General features: G+C 55.4%; 2 protein-coding genes and 1 long non-coding RNA gene across 5 annotated transcripts in view; 1 reads left to right on the top strand and 2 right to left on the bottom strand.

Moving 5' to 3' along the window:
- Positions 1-19,400, bottom strand: part of Syn3 (synapsin III) — a 427,730-nt gene that overhangs the window by 235,581 nt on the left and 172,749 nt on the right. The window lies entirely within an intron of this gene.
- Positions 1-19,400, top strand: part of Timp3 (TIMP metallopeptidase inhibitor 3) — a 50,275-nt gene that overhangs the window by 20,556 nt on the left and 10,319 nt on the right. The window contains exon 2 of the mRNA XM_046429617.1: positions 18,784-18,866. Coding sequence (XP_046285573.1) covers positions 18,784-18,866 — 83 coding nt within the window. The remainder of the gene's footprint in view (positions 1-18,783; positions 18,867-19,400) is intronic.
- LOC124083060 (uncharacterized) lies at positions 2,461-5,410 on the bottom strand. 2 transcript variants are annotated; one of them, XR_009225451.1, is made up of 3 exons: positions 4,893-5,410; positions 4,476-4,546; positions 2,461-3,574 (listed from the first exon to the last, which is right to left on the bottom strand). It is a non-coding gene; the product is annotated as an uncharacterized LOC124083060 (long non-coding RNA). The 2 variants fall into 2 exon arrangements; XR_006848594.2 differs by lacking the exon at positions 4,476-4,546.

Genomic DNA, 19,400 nt, shown 5'->3' on the forward strand with positions numbered 1-19,400 from the left:
GGCATACTAAAGCCGCCAGCCGGGCTCGGGGCCTCAGAGCCAAGGAGCGCGTGGAAGGCTGGGAGGGACCTCGTTTGTGGTCTTGACCAGTGACTTTGGGGCTTGTGATTGAGCTCCTGGTGGCCCCATCTGTCCTGGGATGTCAACTTAGACCTTGTAACTCTGAAGTAGCAGGCTGGGTCCAATGAGACTGGAGAAGGAGTCAGGCGTGTAGAATTTGTTTCAGGCTTGGCCACCAGCTGGACTCTGTGGAGTAGGGACAGTGACCATGGCTGGGAGGATGTGAGGAGGTAGGATTGAGCTCGTGGGGCCCGGATAACCACGTTTAATGGTTTCTCAATTATGCTATCTGCAGAGGGGCTTGCTCATGGGGGCAGAGGGTCTGCTGATTGGAATTCAACGACTACTAAAACGACAGGTTTAAAAAGAGGAGAGGACTTCTAGACCCAGAGGAAATCGTCGGGTCAGGATGTCAGGATGCCTCTGTGTACGCACATTGTGTATGTGCTTGTGTATATATACAGGCATGTAAATATTTATCTGTACATATGTGTATGTATCAAATATAAACAGGCAAGGATGTTTATCAGAGTGGTTTAGGAAAATGTCCAACAAATGGTTCTGCATCTATGCAGTCGAACACAACACGGCGATTGCAAGGGAAGAGGCAGAGCTATGTGAACTGACACATTTGCATGGAAAGAACCTGGATTGCCCACGAGGATGGTCTCTGTGATTCTCTACAGGCTTATAGCAGCAGAGGGAAAAGTCCCGGATGTAAAATATAAATGCAAAGGGTACCTACCACTGTATGGTGGGAGTTTCAGGTTATTTAAAAAATGATAGTTTTCTTTCCATTTACTTTTTCCTGCCTACCCCCCCCCAAGCAAGTGAAGTTGCAAAACTTATATGTCAAAAGAAATAAGATAAGAAAATAAAAACCACAGAGAAGGCTCTGGAAACTACAGGGAACGTGAGGACCAGGAACTGCAGTAGGAAAGCAGGTACCCCAATCCCACTTTGTCAAGTTTTGGGAAATTTCGGCATTTCTGTTGTACAGGTGGCAGGGAGTGGAACTCTTGAGAAGTTAACACAGAATTCTTTTTTTTTTTTTTAAACCGGATACACCCTCCATATCATCTTGTTGATTATTTTCTTCTCTGCACTTCCTGACATTTTACATGGTATTACATTTAGCAGGTTCAGCCCCAGCCTCTCACCCCAAAGGTGCCCAGGAGCGAGCCATTCAGCTTTCCCTCTTGATCCACATGGCACCCTCCAATACGTTCTGGTCCCTGCCATTCCACTGTAGGGAACCCAGCGGCAGATATTGGGATCGGCCTCCAGCCTCCGAGTTGGAGGCCCTGGGGAAGGAAGCGGGCTGCGGTCACCATACTTTAAATCCCTGGGCCCTGTGTGGGTGCCCAGTCATTATCCTCTTGGGAGCCACGCTCAAATGAAAGGTCCCTAAATTAGACAGCTCTCCAGCTCTCTTGGTCTTTCCTTCCCAGTCCTGAAAGGGAGGTCAGGAGAGAAGAGCGTGCACCAGGCCAGGAGTTGAGGAGTGGAGAGTCAGCCTCTCTGCATTGCTGGGTGTTAGTTTACCCCTGTCCGGCACCAGCGGCAAAAGCAGAGCCGGGAGTGGCCCAGAGCAATGCTCCCGGTTTAAATCTGTGGATTCATCTGGGCCTGGACAGCTGCAGAGCTGGGCAGGGCAGAGTCTGCCACCCTGCCCTGGTTCCTTGAAATCTATACAGGAGCCTGGTTCCAAGTAGCCTGGTGCCAGGCCCTGCAAGCTCCTACTTGTGCAGGGGATTTTAAAGCATGTGACAATGTGTACCTCCACCCGTGCCTCTGGGCTTTTCTGGGTGTCAGCATGAATCTCATGTGAGGTTTACAAGGCCCTGGGGAGGTGGACAGGGAAGGTAGCTAGGACTATTATTAACTCCTGCATTTTCTCGGCAGGCCCCTTCGATCCTTTCTCCAAAAAAAAAGCAGCCGGAGTGCACTTTTTGAAATGTCACTCACATCTTAGCAATTCCCTGTTCAAAGCTCTCCCATGGCTTCTCCACTCCTTAACAAGTTCTAGAAGGTTCTGTGAGGTCTGGCCTCTGTGTCTCCCTGCTTTACTCTGACCATGCACTTCTAGCTGTTCTTCAAATGCTCCTGGCTCCAAGTTTGTTCCTGGCCTCGTGGCCTTGAGGGAACTTGTCCCCTCTGCCTGGATATCTCTGACTTCTTCTCATCATGGAGGTCTCAACTCAAGATCACTTCCCAGACAGACCTTCCTTTAAAAATCCCTCCCACGCCTCCCAACGCTGTCTCTATCCCACTTTCACCTAGTACCTGGTTTTGTGTTGGGGCTTTGTTTACTGCCTGGTCTGTCTCTTCTACCATCCTGTAGGCCAATCCGCCCTCCCCAGAGTAGAGTTCAAGTTCAACTTGCTCACTGCTTCAAAGTTACTTTGAAACTCTAATGTTTATTAAATGCATGAGGGAGTGCCCTTTGAGGCATGGGGAAATGGGGGTTCAGACAGGTGACGTGTCCTGCCGTACTTCCCCAGACTGGAGACTGGCAGAGCTGTGCTCCAGGCTTGGAGTGGGTGAAACTCACGCAGAAGTGTTCTTAGAGCCACTTAGGGGCACACTGCCTCTCGGGGCCACATTCTTCCGTGTTGATGGAAAGCAGCAGATCATGCCGAGATACCGGCCCTGGGGCACTCTGCCATCTGTTGGTGGTTGCTGCCTGAGCGGGAGTCTCCGAAGGAGGTCAGGGATCCAGCCACCTGCTGCAGGCAGACTCCCAGGGAGGAGGGGCCGGAATCTCAAGAAGTCTCTTCTGCTCCTCCAGGTGAGCTTTCTAGACACAGGCAGGGCACCCGGACTCACAGACTCTCCACTCCCCAATGGGGGACGCAGGCCCAGGGACAGGAGGAGACGTGCCCCAGGAGTTAGAGGTCCAGGCATTTAGAACTAAGGCTCCCAGCCCCTGCTCACGGGGCAGCTGACCTGGGGGACACAGCACCCCACCCTTGTAGCTTGCGTTCCTTCCACGTGTTGGGCTCCTCCTCGGCACCCCTACACTTGGCCTTCCCAGACGGGCAGGGGGAGTGGCTACAGAGACAGTCACGTGGAGGAAATTCACGCACTTTCTCCCTCATCAGGGGTCCCCCTCATGGGGGAGGGAAGACAGAAATGGGGCTCTCTGGGGGCAGATTGGTCCTTCCCTCCCCACGGCCCCAGGGTCAGCCTCGAGGCCTGGAAGAGGCCACCAACTGCTCCCTGCAGTGGACGTGAATTTGGCACAAGTTCCCAGCTGACCCTGGCACCAATTCTACCCCTCGGAGTGTCCTGTTGAAGAAGAGGGGACAGGGACAAACAATGACCTGTTCGATTCAGCTTGGGACTTCTCAACATCCGCCCTGCACCACGGCCGACTTCAGTCCCATGCCAGAGGCCTGAGCGGCGTGAACACGAGGCCGATGCCCTCTTTGATTGGAGCCTCCTTTCATGATCACGCCTGGTGGTTCAAAGTGCTCCCCGGCTTCCTGTTCTTGTTGGTGCCGAAAGAAGCCTGTAATTGTTCCCAAACAGCGGGCCCAGTAAGGAACATGTCCCCTCTGCCCCGCTGGGCCCCCAATTGGCACCTCATTGCAGCAGAGACGGGGTGGGGGCGGGGGTGCCACCCGGGCCCCGGGCCCTGGCGTTACATTCGCGCCCACATGTAGGCCTGCTTCTTGGCCTGGGAGCTGATGGGAGCCAGATGCTCCCGTCTGCCCCGCGGCCCGGCCGCCTGCCTCCTGTTTCTGAACAGTGGTCCTGCTTTCCATCAGACCCTAATTGGACTGGGCCTGGCCTTCGTTCTGCTGCGGCCTCCCACAGAATGCTGGCCACTGGCTGTTCCCTTCTCCAGCCGGAACAATGCCGGGCTCTGGCCGCTGACCCTGGCCCGGGCCGCCCTGCCAGCCCATGGCCCTCCGTCCTCACTTGGCTCCTCGGGGCTGGCTTCCCACACTCACGGCTCCTCCGGAAGGCAGGCTCGGGGGCTGGTGCACTCTGACATGCCTCCGGGGACCCGTCCAAACTCTCCCACCCGCGGGTACAGGGAGGCCGGGGCGCAGCTGGGCCGTCGTGAGAGGTCAGCGTTTCTAGTGCTGCCTTTTCTGCCCGCCTCTTGCCGGGCTCTCCGCACTCCGGGGGCTCATTCCACTTGGACTGATACTATTCAGCGTCCCCAGCGCTACAACCTGACCTGAAACCCAAATGCCCTGAACAAGAGTAAGTGGGGCAGCCTGCGCTCCAGGCCGGGCAGGGTTGGCACGAGGCTGTGAGCCTGCAGGGGCCCGTGTGGGGCCCGCTGGTGCCGTGCGTGTTCTTTTTTCTCTTCTCGGAGGCACTTGGTCCTCTCTCCTGCTGTCCGCTGGCCTCTTCCCTCCCTTGGGAAAGGGGACCACCCCCCGATCATCACAGCTCACAGTTTCCTGAGTGGCTGCTGTGCCCCGAGCACCGGGCGGAGTCCTTTTGCTCATATCTCCATCCTCACGACCTTGTGGGGCATATGCACAGGGAATGCACAGTGACCTCTCCAAGTTCAAGGTGAAGAAAGTGAGGTGTTTGCTCAAGAGTAGTGGAAGTTGGAGCTGGGAATTGACTCTGGGTTCCTGGCTGCCTGAGTCCTTGTGCACTTGGCCAACTGCACTGTGCACCCCTGTTACAGAGGTGGCACTTCTGCTAACATCAGGGTTAGAAGACCCTTGGGAAGTCACCTCTCCCCTTCCTTCTAGAGTCTCCCTAGCACAGAACATGCATGGGCAGTGGGCAGTTGGGAAAAGATAAGCAATTAAAGGAACCCCCCCTGGGAAACACCCGAGGGATGGACAAGGCCCCACCACCTTTGTGAGTTAGCCCTCTGGTCCCTGGAGTTCCAACGCCGTTTCCTGTGCCTGGCCTCAGCAGCGTATCCGCTTCACACTCCTCTGGCTTCTCCTAGTGGGTTCTGCAAGGTGTTTCCTGCAGATCCTGCTGACGGTCACTGCTGGCACGTAGCAGAGTCCGCCCGGAACATGGTGAGCGGCTGGCCTCGGCCTGGACAAGGTTTTGTTTTTGTTTGGCCTTAAAAAAAAATCCAACTGCCCCCCTCCCTCTGCCCACCAGGGGCATGGGGGTGGGGAGGAGGGAAATGAAGGTCAAAATACTGACAAAGCGAAGAGTGAGGACTATTTTCAGTTTCAAAAATAGAAACTCCTACGGCTGGGATCAGGCTGGCTGGGTTCGGGGTGAAGCGGTTGAAGTTGAAGTCAAGGTGGTTGCTTGGCCCCTGTGCCTCCCATGGGCCCTTCTGGACGACACGGAGCCCCCGCTGGGGGGAAGAGAGTGCCCTCCCGTTTGGAGAGCAGCTTTTCCTGAGGAGCTTGGGGAGCATTTGAAATAAACCCTCCAGGGTGCTCTGCTTCTCTTAGGAGAGATAATGGGGTGGGGAGTGTCCCTTGTCCCATGCCACAGGGGAATTGGAAGGACCAGGGGAGAGCGGAGTGGGCTAGCGTCCTCTGAGGGGGCTCCTTTCTGTTCTCTCTGAGCCACTTGGGACCCAGCTGCTCTGGGCAGGAGCAGCTGGAGGTCATCTTCCTGGTGGTCCTCGGTACGTGGCACGTCACCTGCTACGTGGTACTTGGTTTTGTCAGCTTGTGTTCCTGCTGTGACTGAAAGATGAGAACATTCAGAGGAGGAGGAGTTCATTTGAGGGCTCATGGTTTCAGAGGTGTCAGTCCATAGATGGCCAACTCCATTCCTCGGGGCCGAGTGGGACATCGTGGAGGAAGAGTGTGGGGAAGCAAGCAGCTCAGGACATGATCAAGGAAGCAGAGAAATAGGGTGCTGCTCACCAGGACAAAGACAAACCCCAAAGGCACACCCATGGCCCCCCTCCTGCAGCCATGCCCTACCTACCTACGGTTACCGAGTTAATCCCCATCAGGGGACCAATGCCCTGGTGAGGTGAAGCCCCTCATAACCCAATCCGCTCATCTCTAAACCTCCCTGCGTTGCCTCACAGGGGGCCTTTGGGGGAACCTAATATCCAAACCATAACAGTACTTGCACTTGATGGTCTTTGTACTTGGTCGGTGGGGACAATAGATGGCACCCTGGGAGATGCCATCCCAACAGCAGTCTCAGTTCCGAGGGTGAACACAGGTTTGGGAGATGAGAGACAGAAGCCCCTCACCTTCTCAGCCTTCTTAGGACTTCTGTAGGTGGGATGGGGACATGTAGATCGGCAGTCATGTCCAGCGCCCCTGTAAGCACGCTGACAACAGAAACCACCCCAGGTTTGTTTCCATTTTGACTGATCAGCTCTCTGTTGGACTGTCCGTTGGAAAACACAGTGTTACTGACAAGAGGGAGAAGGAGGGGGAGGAGGAGATGATGCTGGTGGCTAATGAAGAAAACAGGTGATGGTCACTAAAATTGAGGGAAGGAGCCCAATGGGGAACCCTGATATCGCCGCACTTGGTGGCAAGGTCATGGGTCTGCAGAGTGCTCAAGGTAGCAAACAGGCCCTGCCCGTTTGAATGGCGCGATTGACTGGCCAGGTGGGCTAATGAGAAGCCAGATCTCTGTACCTGCTTCTAACCTCGGTCTTGACAACGTCAAATCGTACAGACAAAAAACAGGCTGAGAAAGACCTTGAAGACAAGGTCAGAGGGGGCATCAGAAGCATCCTCATTGCTGACGTTGGATGAACCTTTCAGAAATGCAGTTCTGGGCAGCAGGGAGAACAGGGCACCTTGGACTCTCACTGGTGAAAAGAGGCATGAATTGGAAATAGAAGGTGATAGTCCAATAGCCTTAAGCCTCAGGTTGCCAGGTGCATTCAGACACACCAGGTCCGAGTTCTTCATTCTGTAGAATGAAGGGCTCTGAGAGGAACTGATTTGTCAGACTCACACAGCAAAGGAGTGGAAGGACCAGGAGGAGAGTCTGCCTCCCAGCTCCAAGTCAGGTGCTTCCTGCTCTCTCTCTCCGCTTTCCCCACCCTTTCTGTGTAATAAGACCCCCTCCCCCCCCGCATCCTGTATTTCCACACTCAAATAAGCACAGTTAATTAGTAAAGTATGCAGAGTTATTTATTAAGTCACATCAAAAGTTGGGAAACAGTATCTGCTTTAAGTGTACAATACTAGAATTTTCTTAATTTTCTTTGATTGTGATAACATTTAACATGAGATCCACCCTCTCAACCAATTGGTAACTAACACTGGGGGTTTTTAATGGTGATGGTGAACCCTTACGAGGAATGACCCCCAGCGAGAGGATCTCGAGTCGGGAAGACGGAAACTCTCTCACCTCTGTACACTGATCCCTGAACCCTGGGGATTGGTATTCATCACTCAGAAGCATGTCATAGGAGGGGAAGGACCGTCAAGATGGAGAGTGACTAGGGAACATGGGCACACTTTTCAAATATCTCGTTTTGTGTAACCACAAGGCGTTAACGAGTTGGGAGCAGGCTACACAGAGAGGCAGTACGAAGGAGAATTTTCTTATAGTCAAAAAATGGTGCTGGCCATGGTGTTGCACGCCTATGATCCCAGTGACTCAGGAGGCTGAGGCAGGAGGATTGTGAGTTTGAGGCCAGCCTCAGCAACTTAGCCAGTTCCTAAGCAACTGGGTGAGACTGTCTCAAAAATAGATAATAAAAGGGTCTGGGGAATGTTAGCTCAGTACTAAAGCATCCCTGTACCAAAATAAATAAATAAATGAATGAATAATAAATAAATAAATAAGGCTGAACATGGGCACAGGCTGACCTAGGTTGGACACACCTGTACACTGGGCAGATTAACCCTGGGAGGGGACCGATGAAGAAATTCAAAGGAGGTTACATTGACCTTGAAATTCCCACTCACCCTAGAGTCTGCCCATGGAATATGCCCCCCCCCCATGGTACTATGGACAAACACTTGCTTCTGGAAGGAAGGTGTGGCCCACTGATGGCAAACAGAGCTGCAGAGTCAGGCCACCTGGACCAGCATGGTGGGGCCCCTGTTTCCTTGCAAGAATGATCTTGAGAAAGCCACTTATTCTCTGTACACCTCGATTCTGTAAGACGGGGCTGAGGACCAAGGACCACCTGAACCTCAAGGTTCAAATAGAACAATCCACATAAAACATTCATTGCTGATCCTGCAAGGTAAGTACCTGATGAAAGATAGTCCCTATTACAATTAATAACCTTAAAAAAAATAGTATAATCAGCAGCGTGAACCACGCCAGCAGGATTCTTATCACGGATCTGTGACCAATGACCATCCTCCTGCTTTCTCGGTCAGTATTTAACAAACTGAGTTCATCTCTGGTGCTGTCCTCCTCTGATAATTCAGCCTTTCCCTTCATCCAATGCACTCGGCTTGTTGACTGAGGGTTTCAGATTTGTTAAATATTGAGTAGCAAAAAGAGGGTGAGCTTGGTGCCTGGGCGTGTTTGGATTTCATTCCTCGCCGTGTGGCCTCTGTCAGGTTTCTTAACTAGCCTGAGCCTCGTTTTCATTCTGTAGCCGCTGGAGACGCTGCTGCCTGTCTCGCAGGTGTGTTTTAAGGATTGGCTCTACTCTCTGAGGTGTGCATGTCTTGCTGGCGGTCATCTTCCGCCACCCGGTTCAGTGCCTGCCACGTAGTAGACACTCGAGAAGCATTTGCCGAATGGTCAGAGGTGCAGGGTCAGTGGGTTGCATATGTCAGGTGGTCCCGGGGCCCGTGGTCTTTTTCTTGTGTGTCACTGATGCTGCTGCCTCTGCCTCACAGCCAGGCCAGGCGGCTTCTTCAGAAATCAAACCTTTGCCTTTATATTCACGTCTTTACCCACATTAACCAAAGGGGGCAGCCGTCAGCATCTTTACCATTTATTTTATTTAAAACAGAGGTTGGCCCCCTCCAAAGGCACCCGGGTCTCATTTCCAATCATTCCTCCACACCCTCCACGTGAGCTCTTTCTGAGAAGCCGTGCTGGGGCTTGAAGACCTATCTTCTGGGCTCGTTTTTCTCACCCCTCTTTACTGAGTGTCTCTCAGTGACGGTTGTGAGCGGGAGGGAAGTTTCCCGGCTGGGAACCCCTGCATGCAATGGGCCCCTTGGATCGATGGCCACTGGTGTCCCCAGTCTTCCTTACTGAAGCTTGTGGAGGTTAAAGGTGGGGGAGCCTAGTTTATTTTAAAAGCCACCCAAAGGGTATGTCCAAGACAGTGGTCCTTGGCATCTGTGCTGTATGGGCCCCAGAAAGAGCAGACGTGGCTGTTTGTTCAAATCACTGCAGCCCCCCTCCCCATCCCAGGGCATTCTGGGAATGGAGTCGCTGTCTGCAGATGTGGTCTGCAGGTCTGGGTGCAGAGGGGGGAGGTTCCTTGGCTTAACGGTGGTCCTGCTGCTAGGCCTGTCCTGGGGCCCCTGGGCTCTCCTAGCAAACAAAATCTCCAGTAAGAGGAAAATAAAGCGCTCTGGACAGCTCCTGAGATGTTGCCAGCTGTTCTGCTCTTACAAACGACCTGACCCCCCAGCTGGAAGTCCTGAGAGCCGTTGGAGGGCACGCTATTTTTCTGGGCACTGCTTCAAAGGGGCTGTGGTTGAAGACCGGGCTGCTAATCTGGTGGCCACTGTGAGGGATAAAGTTTCCCATGGGCCCCTGGGGAGGGGCTGGAGCGCTCACAGGAGGTGGGGGGTGGCCTGAGCCCCCCGGCCAAGTGTGCTCATACGGCCAAGTGTGCTCACAGTGGGCATCTCTGACCCCTGAATGTCCTTGAGCTTCAGGGCTTCAGGAAGGTCACCATGCACTGGGACCCTGTGCGGCACCAATGGCTAGCCACATGCCCTCCAAGAGGGTCAGGGGTCCTAGCGGGGAGGGGGCAGAGGGAGACAGAGGTTCATTAGATCTTCATCGTGAAGATTAGAAATGGCGAGTCAACTGGGAGGGGATCCTCGTGGGTTGATGTTGAGGGCGTGCAGAACCCGAGCTTGTTCCTAGGGGTCCTCTATGGCCCTCCAGCTACCAGACCTGGGCCTCTGCTCCGTACTATAACTTCCCGCCTTCTGGCCTCACAGGATAGAAAGATGGTTCCTGAAGGTAGGAACCTTGTCTACCTGGATGCTGCCGGATCCCCAGGATGTGGCATGGGATTGCAGACACGTTCTCCCTTAAATGCTTGTGGATAAACATTGAATGAGTGAATAAGTTAATTCCAAGCACACTCGGCAGGAGGAGGGGGAGGACAGGAAGGGGAGGGGACAGCATCAAAGTAAAACAAGCCGACAACCCCACACCATGACAGAGGGACATAGGACAGGAGATGGGGCCCACTGCAGGGGACCAGGGCAGTGGCAGGGCTAGAAGAGCCTTTGGTGGGGACTCCCGGCAGGCAGTCGTGATGGGGTCATGGCAGTCAAGCTGGGAGCCTCGGGTCCTCATCTGTAGGTGGCTTGGGCGTTTCCTTTCACAGAGCCGTCAGCCAGCTCACTGGGGACTCCTGTAGCAGTGTCCTGTGACTCACCTCCATCTTGGTGTGAATCTTTAGTATTTTGGGAAGGGTCCCTTTTTGGTCTCCCAGATCACACTATTAGGCACCTCTGCCTTCAGGACTTCCGACCCCACAGGATCAACCCAAAACCTTCCCATCTTCCCTACCCGGTTCCTTTGGTCCGCCCCCCCCCCCACCAGTCTTGTTCATTCATTCAGTGAACTTTTGGGAACCTCTGCTACATTCTAGACACTATGCCAGGTGCAGGTGTCCCAGGTTGTCCTTAGGAATGCTAGTGACCCCCGAGGAACCGGTCACTAAAGATCACTGCTGGAAGGAGCCGCAGGAGGACCCACTCCACCTTGGGGCCGGCAGAAGCTTCCCGAGGTGGCGGCCTTTCAGCCTGCGGGCCTTGCAGGAAGACAGAGGAATGGCAGAAGCCCAGGGAGGGAGGCATTTTTGCTAAGACCGGGGACATCCCAGGACAGGCCAGCGTAGAGGGGGCATGCTGGGCAGGGGCTGGAAGACTCGCAGTGGTACATCTTAAAGTGGGGCCAGCTCTGGAGAGTTGGTCAAGTGAATCCTGTAGACTCTGTGAACCCCCCGGGGGGGGGGTGGACAGGGGCTTGGGGGGGATGTGGGTGGAGCCTATGGGTCCCTCTGGCTCTAGGAGAATGAGAGGGGCTTTGTGGCCCAGGGCCACCTTTCCCTCTTGCGTCTTTACGGCTTCCACGGACCATTCCTGACCTCCCTTTGCAGAGTGAGCCTCGGTGATTCCTGGCAGGCTTGGTGGCATTTCTGGCTGCTTGCAAACCCAGACCTCAGAAGTGCCGTGTCCCTTCCCAGGTGGGAAGTTCTCCCTCCCTGGGAAAGTCAGCCCTGCGTCCAGAATCCAGCCAGCCCTTGGGCTTTTCCCCTGGTTTGGACCCAATGATCCGTATCTTTCTCCCAAATTGCCAGTGGCCCAGGAAGCAATTAAGGGTGACTGGCTTTAAAAGCAGTTAGATTAGAAATTAAGTGCATTAATCCCAAACTAAGCATACGCCTGGGTGGTGACGCTTACATTTGGCCTCTTAATAGTTGACCATTGAGGTCGGCTCTTCAGCCAGGAAAACAGGAGTGGGGTTCCGGGCTTGTTCTGCGTTCCTCTTGGGTCATCTCCAAGTTCCAGGTAGCCTGACCTTCTGGGCCCGCGTGCCCTCCCTCAAACCCTCTCTGGCCCCTTTATTTCATACCCAACAGATACCAGCTGGGGCCTGGTGCTTCCCGGGCTGCCCAAGCAGAAATGCTCGGTGCTTAGAAGGTGAGGGGAGCCCCACGCTCCCCCTCCCTCCCGGGAGGCCCAGTTCAGGGCATCCCCGGGACAGCCTTGCCCGGGGGACCCCAGAGCACAAGGCGGGCACTGAGCCCCGGGAGGGAGCACCGGGAGATTTTCATATCCTCTCGGTTTTAATAGCCTTTGCTGAGATGGAAACTTGGGCTGAAATGATTTGCATCTCTCCAGATTCCCTGAGTGTGTGTGTGTATTTGGGTTTATTTTTAGCCACAGGCGTTCATTTCTTGCCAAAAAAACCTGCTTAAATAAAACCAAGATTAATATTTTTACTTAACGGAAAGAGTTAGTCAGGGCGGGCTTTGAACTGGAGACTGTTATCTTGATGGGGAGGGCATCTGAACGTCTGGCCTTGGCTTTGACATCAACGAGCAGGGCCTTTGAAACTGACAAGAGAGAAGGGCCCTGGGGACCTGGGTAGGATGCAGGAGGAGCCTACTTGTGGGGGCCAGGGGGGGCGTCTTCCTGGAAGGGCGGGAAGTGGGGCCTGGATTTGCCTGGGCCCAGATGCTCTTCTGCCGGTCTCCTCACCCCTCCTCCCAGGTCTTCTCCAGACTTCTGCAGCAAACCCAGTCTCTCCTGCAGGACGGGCCAGATCCCTCTCCCCTGTCACCCCCAGGCAGCTCCCCCGCCCCTCCCCCAGGCAGACTCCACCCCCTCTGTGACTGGGGGACTCCTGGTAGCCCTGTGCCTGCCTCGCTTCCCTGGGATCGCCTGTCACCTGTACCTCTGGCCCCTGAGTTCCTAGGGCCCTCATTTCTCCTGGTGTCCTTGAGGCCGGCCAGTCCCTAAAGTTCGGTAGCGTGGCCCCCGGCTCCTGTGACCCAGCAAGGCCCAGGACTTGGTTGTTTCCCACAGTGGACACCAGAGAGTTATTTATCTATTTTTAAGTCACCCTCCTCCACGTGGGGCGCTTTAGACACCAAATAATATTTAGTTTCATGTATTCAGCAAAAATACACTAGGTGCCCTACTGTGTGCCCTGTGAGGCTTCTGTGTTGTGTCTAAAGGTGCCAAGTGTCTGGTGGGGCTCTGTGAGCCTGGGGCATGGTGTGGGGGCTGCTGGGGAGGGGAGGGTTGTGCTGGCATCAGGGATCAGAGACGGTCCCCTGACCTGGTGACTTGAACAGGGGAGGGAGGGAGTCCCTGTGAGGGAGGGGGAGATGCAGGGGCAGGGCCTGGGGTGTGTTTGGGGTGCTGGGAGCTGGGGGACTGGAATGGAACAAGTCACCATTTCCTGCGGTGGAGAGGGCCCTGGGACACCCAGGTGTGGGTGAGGCTCTGTGTTGGAGGGCTTGGACTTCAGAGGTCTTACTGGTCCTCAGGTGTAAAAGCAGACTAAAGGTAGGCCTTGGAGAGATGCGTGCAAAGGTCCTGGGGTCCTGGCTTGGAGTCCGCACAGAAGTGGGTGGAGTCATTGTGTGGGTTGCATTGAAAGCCACGGCGGAGTGTGAATATGAGGAAGACTCAGAGCCCACTGATGAATGGATTGGAGCCTTGTGAAGGTCATGGGTGACTCTGACATGGGCAGGTCGGAGGGGGGGCTTAGGTCACTGAAAGAACCCATTGAGTTTGGCCATTGTCACCCAGGATTTATATGCCAGGATGGGCAGTGACTTGCTCAGGGTCATCCTGAGGGCCAAGGGTGCTTCTCTAGGGTTCTCTCCATCTGCCCAGCCAGCTTCTGAGTCTTTTAGAAGATTTTCAGGGGGGACGTGGGACAGCGGTGACCCACAGGCTGGAACCAGCTGGCCCGAGTCAGGGCAGGGCCAGGCCCCTGCTGTCTGCCTTCCTCTTTGTGGCCCCCTCTCTACTCAAACATGGACATCATCAAAGTCTCGCCAAAGAAATGGCAGAAATTTGAGGCGGACCTTGAAGTGGTCACCGGGGAGGATGCTGCAGTCCCTCGGGGGCTGGGGAAGTGCCAAGTCCTGGGCGCGTCCAGGCCCCTCGTGCTGTTTTCCTGGGATGAGTGAGTTGAAGGGGCCACCAGGGCTCACCAGCAGCCCTGTCCGCGGGTGTCACCTGTCTAGCTTCGAGGTGACGAAGTGCCTTTGAACAGGGATGTTGTCTCATTTAGTCAATCAGCCTGGTTAATCGAAACTCCCAGGGTGGCGGGAAACACCATCAGGGTTCCTGTGCTGGGGAGCAGGGAGCTTGCCTTTACTACCGTGTGTGTGTGTGTGTGTGTGTGTGTGTGCGCGTGTCTGTGTGTCTGGGAAGGGTGCAGTGGGGTGGCTAGGGGCTGTGGAGCTGTTGGGGACTTAGGAGGGGTCCTTCCTCCTTGCTGTCAGTCCCCTCTGGTCTGCAGCAGAGTGGACACGGGGGTGGGTGAGAGTACAGTTATCAGCTATTCTGCGACCGGCACAGATCCTCTGTAAAGACTTAAAGGTCGTCTCCTAACCCGGGAGACTCTCCGATTTCTTTCCCCCACTGGATTGCAAAACTGCTCCCAAGGTAGCGGATCCTCCTTTCCATGATTGGGAAACTAGGACAACCACCATAACTGCCACCTTCCGGGGTCCGTCTGACGACACAGGTGACAGGCACACAGTGGTGGTGTTGGGTGAGGGGTGGTCGCTGTCATCCAGCTGCCATTCTTCTCTAGACTTGGGGATGCAAAGAAATGGCCGCCCTGGGTGGGAAGGGGCGTGGGCAGCGGGGAGCCTGGCTCTGCCTTCCCTGCACGGCCTGGGATGCAGAGTCCTGGCCCCCCCGGGGGCTGCTGCAGTTGGGCCTGTGCTTGGATGGTGGAGCCAGGGTCCTGTAGGGTCCCTCCTCGTGATGGGGACAGGAGGGGAAGATGAGCTGAGCAGGGAGACTGGATTCAGTGAAGGGTCCTTGTTCCCCAACCTGCCAAGCCGCAGCCTGGTTTCAGCCCCCGGCCAGCCTGGAAAGCCCGGCCTTCAGTGGGGCAGAGAGGTCTGGATGTGGATGAGGATGTCTGGGTGGGGAGTGGAGGGAGGAGGAGAGCCAGGGCCGGCTCCGGGGTGTCCTCGGGATGGCTGATGAGCAGCAGATGTGCCGTTCCCAGGGACCCCCGGTAAGCTGCCCTGGGAGCCGAATCCTGTTTGCTGTGGAAGTTGTTTTTGTTTAAACCTTGAGCTGCTGAGGACCACGTGGCCAGGGAATGGAGGCCAGGGATGGGGTGGGGAAGGGACGCTTCTGGAAGAAGTAGGCTCGGGTGGCCTTGTTTTTGCAATCTCTCCCAGCCTTCCCGCCAAGAAGATTACTTCAAAGAAGGAAAGACAACTCAGTAGACTTTCGAGCCTGCATCCCCAGGGCCTAGGATAGACTTAAGAGGTGTCCAGATGTATCTGTAGGTCAGTGTGGCAACTCTGAACACACGTGCGTACACGCGCTTGCACACACACACACACACACACACACACCCCAGTTTCTTTTTTCAGGACCACTCACATCCTGGGCCAGCGCTTGGCCATGGGTCAGTTTCTTAGAAACTTTTTAGTTCAAATATTACTTACTCCTTAATCTCTATAACCCCAGCAGGCCAGATTCCCTTCCCAGGGGCAGACCCAAAGGGACAGGAGAGGCGAGAGGCTGAGATTCAGACTGAGCCGCATTCCTCCCTGGCCTGACTGGCACTTCTGTCCCTTTGAGATTTGTCCCCTAACACCATCTGTTCACCCTGTCTCCCTGCTACACTGCGTCTTCGGAAGCCAGAATCGGGGCTTCCATTTCTTGCTCTTGCCTCACGGCCCACCCAGTGTTCCAGATGCCAACCTGGTTCACACCGGGTTTGGCTTTGCTGTTAGAGGACAGTGTGGGGGCTACTCCCCAATAGGAGCAGGAATCAGGAGAACCTGTGTCCACCCCGGCTTGTCCACACAGCGGGCTTTAGCGGCCACTCCCAGGTGGAGGGAACAGCCGAACGCAGCCAGCGGCCAGTTTGGGAGCTGTGTTGCCCTTGGGGGGCCGTGATCCCCCCTTCTGTGACCCCTGGGGGAAGGCCCGGGGGAGCCCTTACTGTTGGACACAGAAGCCCAAGGTCGCAACAGTGCACATCTGAGTTGCAGAGGAGAAACCAAAGCAAATGAAGATGTTTTCATTCACAGGCCAAAGAGGCGGATCTGGAGTTGGCCACGATTTGACGGGAGGACTTTGTGACTCTGTCTGGAAGAGAACTGAATGTCACTTGATCTTAGTTCAGTTTAGTGGAGTTTTGTTTTTGTGAGGAAGACACTGGCGTGGCCTCTGTCCTGGGCCCTCTCGCCTCCGTCTTTCTGGACCATAAACACCTCTCGTCGTCCCGGGCCTGCTGGGCTGCTCGCGGGCTGTGTGCAGGTGCCGAGGAGGACAGGTAGTTGGAACCCAGCAGGTGTGTGCCAGGCCTAAAACACCTTGCACACCTGATCTGACTGCTGTGTTTAGGTCCCCACCTCTCCCTGCAGTCCCACAAGGAACGCTCTGACGGGTTCGCCTTTCCTCAGGTCCTCAGGAGAACCCCTGGCCTTAGCTGACAGTGCTCCAGGATGCTAGCAGAAGCATGGGGCTTGGGATGCGCCACGCTCTGCTCTTAGTGCTCATACTCAACCCTCACAGCAACTTTAGGAGGTTTTGTTTTTATCACTCCCGTTTTATAGATTCGGATGCTAAGGCTCAGAGAGGTTTAGTAACTTCCTGAGGGTCACATAGCACCGATGCTGAACTTGTCAGGTTCAGGAGAAGTGTGTCACTTCTAAGCTGCTTGAAAGGCACTGGGCCAATAAAGTCAGAGAGATTTAGGAGAGAAAAAGACTCAGGAAGGCCACCTAGTAATGGAGGAACTCTCTATGGTAACTTTTTTCTGTTTTAACTTTCTGACAACAAAATCCTATTCTCATTTTCACAAGGCCATCCTGCGATGCAAGGGTTGGCGGCTTAAGTATGACTTGAGGTAGCGAGGAGTGACAGGACCTTAGACTCCCGTGGCTCAGGCCACTTTGGGTAAGAGCAGTGTTGCAGAAGCCCCGGGCAGTACCCAGGTTTGCGGGGCAGGGCTGCTTAAGCATTTTATGTCTGAATCTTGGAGCCATTTCTGAGCCAGGAAAGGGTCGAGGTTGCTCCTCAGAGGCTCCCCTTGCCCCCCCCCCTCCCTGTTGAAGCAGCAGATGAGGTCAGATCACGGAGGAAGGATCACGGGAAGGTCCGGCAGGCCCTGTTCTCTGCCTGGCGTTTAGCTGTTCCAACCTGCCCATGGGTGACGGAGGGGAAACTGTCCCTGGGCCTCGGGAGGCTGGCTGGCTGCCCAGGCTCTGCTCACGGTCAGACCTGGAGGTAGGCGCGGTCTCGGAGGCTGGCCTGGGACCCCGCCAGCCTCTGGTTTGTAAACAGATGCGGGAAGACCCCGCGCCTCCTCCTAACTGGAGCTGCCCGGGCTAAGTCGCAGCCTCTGCCAGTGGACGCGGTGTTTAGCCATCCCTGGCAAGGCAGGGCTGGAGGGGCTCTGGAGGCATCTGAGTCCTGACTTCATGCCTGACCGGAAGGGGAGGGTCCAGCCTCATCTGGGAGGAATCCAGAAGGGGTGGGGGTTGTGTAAAAAATTCTGTTTATCAACCGTTTTTTAAAATATCTACTCAAAAAGTGGCCTGGAACCAGGGTGTGTGCCTATGTGTCTGAGTTCAGTGGAGGCTGGGGTAGGCCGAGGTGACAGAGTCTCAGAGCTGGAAGGCTTCAACTTGCAATTCAAAATTCCAGCAGGACCCCTTGCCTTCCCCTGCAGGTCCTGGGGGGAGAGCACCAGCCCATCTGTGGAGGCCCCCGCAGCGGGCCCCTTGCCCTCCGTGCTCCTTCCTGCCGTTGGAGGATGTCTCCTTTGAGTGCCACTCTCTGCAATGTCTTCCCTCCTTTCAAGACCTGTCCACTTGCTCCTTCCTGTCTGGTTTGCAGGAATACTTGAGGATGCTCTTGGCGGCCTAGCTTCTTATCATCTCAGAGTCAGCCCCTCTGCGTGAATCAGAAAGTCTCAGAAAGAGGATGTGCCTTCTCTTCGCCCTCAGTGTCCTCATCCCCGTGGTGTGGACGCTCACAGTACTCTTGTCCAGGAGTAGAGGAGGGAACGGGTACACATAGTAGGTGCACAGTAAACAGGAGCCAATTCTATTGTAACCATCCTTCCCTGGTCAGCCCATCTCATGATGATATTAATAACATCTGTCTAAGTAAACTGCATCAAAGACAAGGTCAAGTTCACCTGTACCATCCTGCCTAATCCTTCCAGGCCGGAGTTTGGAAACATTGTGATTCCTGTTTATAGAAGAGGGAAGGGAGTCCAGAAACAGAGGGCACTCGCCAAAAACGATGGCCATCAACATCTGGGCTTGGAAGGGAACTGCTCAGCCTGGCCCAGGAGCGCCGTTCCAGCCCTTCCTGCATTCCCATAGAGCGGTTCTCCTGTCCCCCTTGGTATCAAGGCACTGGGTCCTGAGAGCCCAATCAGAATGCTGCCCAGGGACACTGAGGGAGCTTGGGTGCATCGATCCTGTGGACATGTTGGACCTGGATCATTCACTTGTGCACCAGAAGCGCCCCAGTGAGGTGGAGGTCAGGCATTGGTGCTAGTGGACAGGGAACAGGACTGGGGGACCATGGTTTTGTCAGTAGGCATCAGAGGGAGGACAGGAAGTGCTGACAGAAGTCGATTTGGGACTATGGTGTAGCCACAGGGAAGAACCCCCAGACTGTGCTGGGGTGAGGGTGGCCTAGGGACTTGCAGGCAGACAGTGGGGAGCCCGGGGTCCTTAGCATGGACGATGGCTGCATCTCCTTCCTCTACCCTCACTCGCCCTGGGTCTCAGCCTCCTCCTGATACACACTAGCGTCTGTTCCCATTGGCTTGAGGGCAGAGAGCCATTCCCGGCCCTGCCTGGGGTTGGTGACCCACCGAGGTGCCCCCCTGTGTGGTCAGCTGCGTAACCTCGGCCCTGTCTCTCTCCTGTCTCTGCAGTGATCCGGGCCAAGGTGGTGGGGAAGAAGCTGGTGAAGGAGGGGCCCTTCGGCACCCTGGTCTACACCATTAAGCAGATGAAGGTGAGTGGCTTTATCTCCCCGGATCCAGGAGGGTCCTGGGGGTTGCCCATGGGATCCTGGCCAAGGGAGGCTGAGTCGGGGGGATGTCTGAGCCCTAGGCCTTCTGCCTGCAGGAGAGGCTGCAGCTCAGGCAGCAGGAGGTGACAGGCAGGAGGAGTGGTGCAGGTGAAGCCACCCAGAGGTGCTCATTAGGAGGCCGAGCTCTGGAGCCAGAGGGCGGAGGGCCTTGTTCCTGGGCAGCCGTGAGACCTTGGCCAAGCCATTGGTCTTCCCTGGGCCTCTGTCTTCCTCTGAGGCCACCAGGTGGCCTGAGATCTTCACACTGACACCTCACCCATCATCCCCGGGGTGGGGGGGGGGCGGCGTGCCCCCCTCCCAGCTCTGGCTGACTCCTTCATCCCAGTGAGTTGGGATGTCATGTCGTGAGATCTGTCGCTGAGCATGAGGACGTCGTGAAGCACTGGGGAAGAGACCTCAGACGGGACATCCGGAGAGGCTGTCCCCTGGGCTCAGCCATACTTCTGACTCGCTCAC

The sequence above is a fragment of the Marmota monax genome, unplaced genomic scaffold, assembly GCF_021218885.2.
Source record: "Marmota monax isolate L192 unplaced genomic scaffold, Marmota_monax_Labrador192_F-V1.1 WCK01_AAM20220418_F8-fsc00051, whole genome shotgun sequence".
NCBI classification, from domain to species: domain Eukaryota; kingdom Metazoa; phylum Chordata; class Mammalia; order Rodentia; family Sciuridae; genus Marmota; species Marmota monax.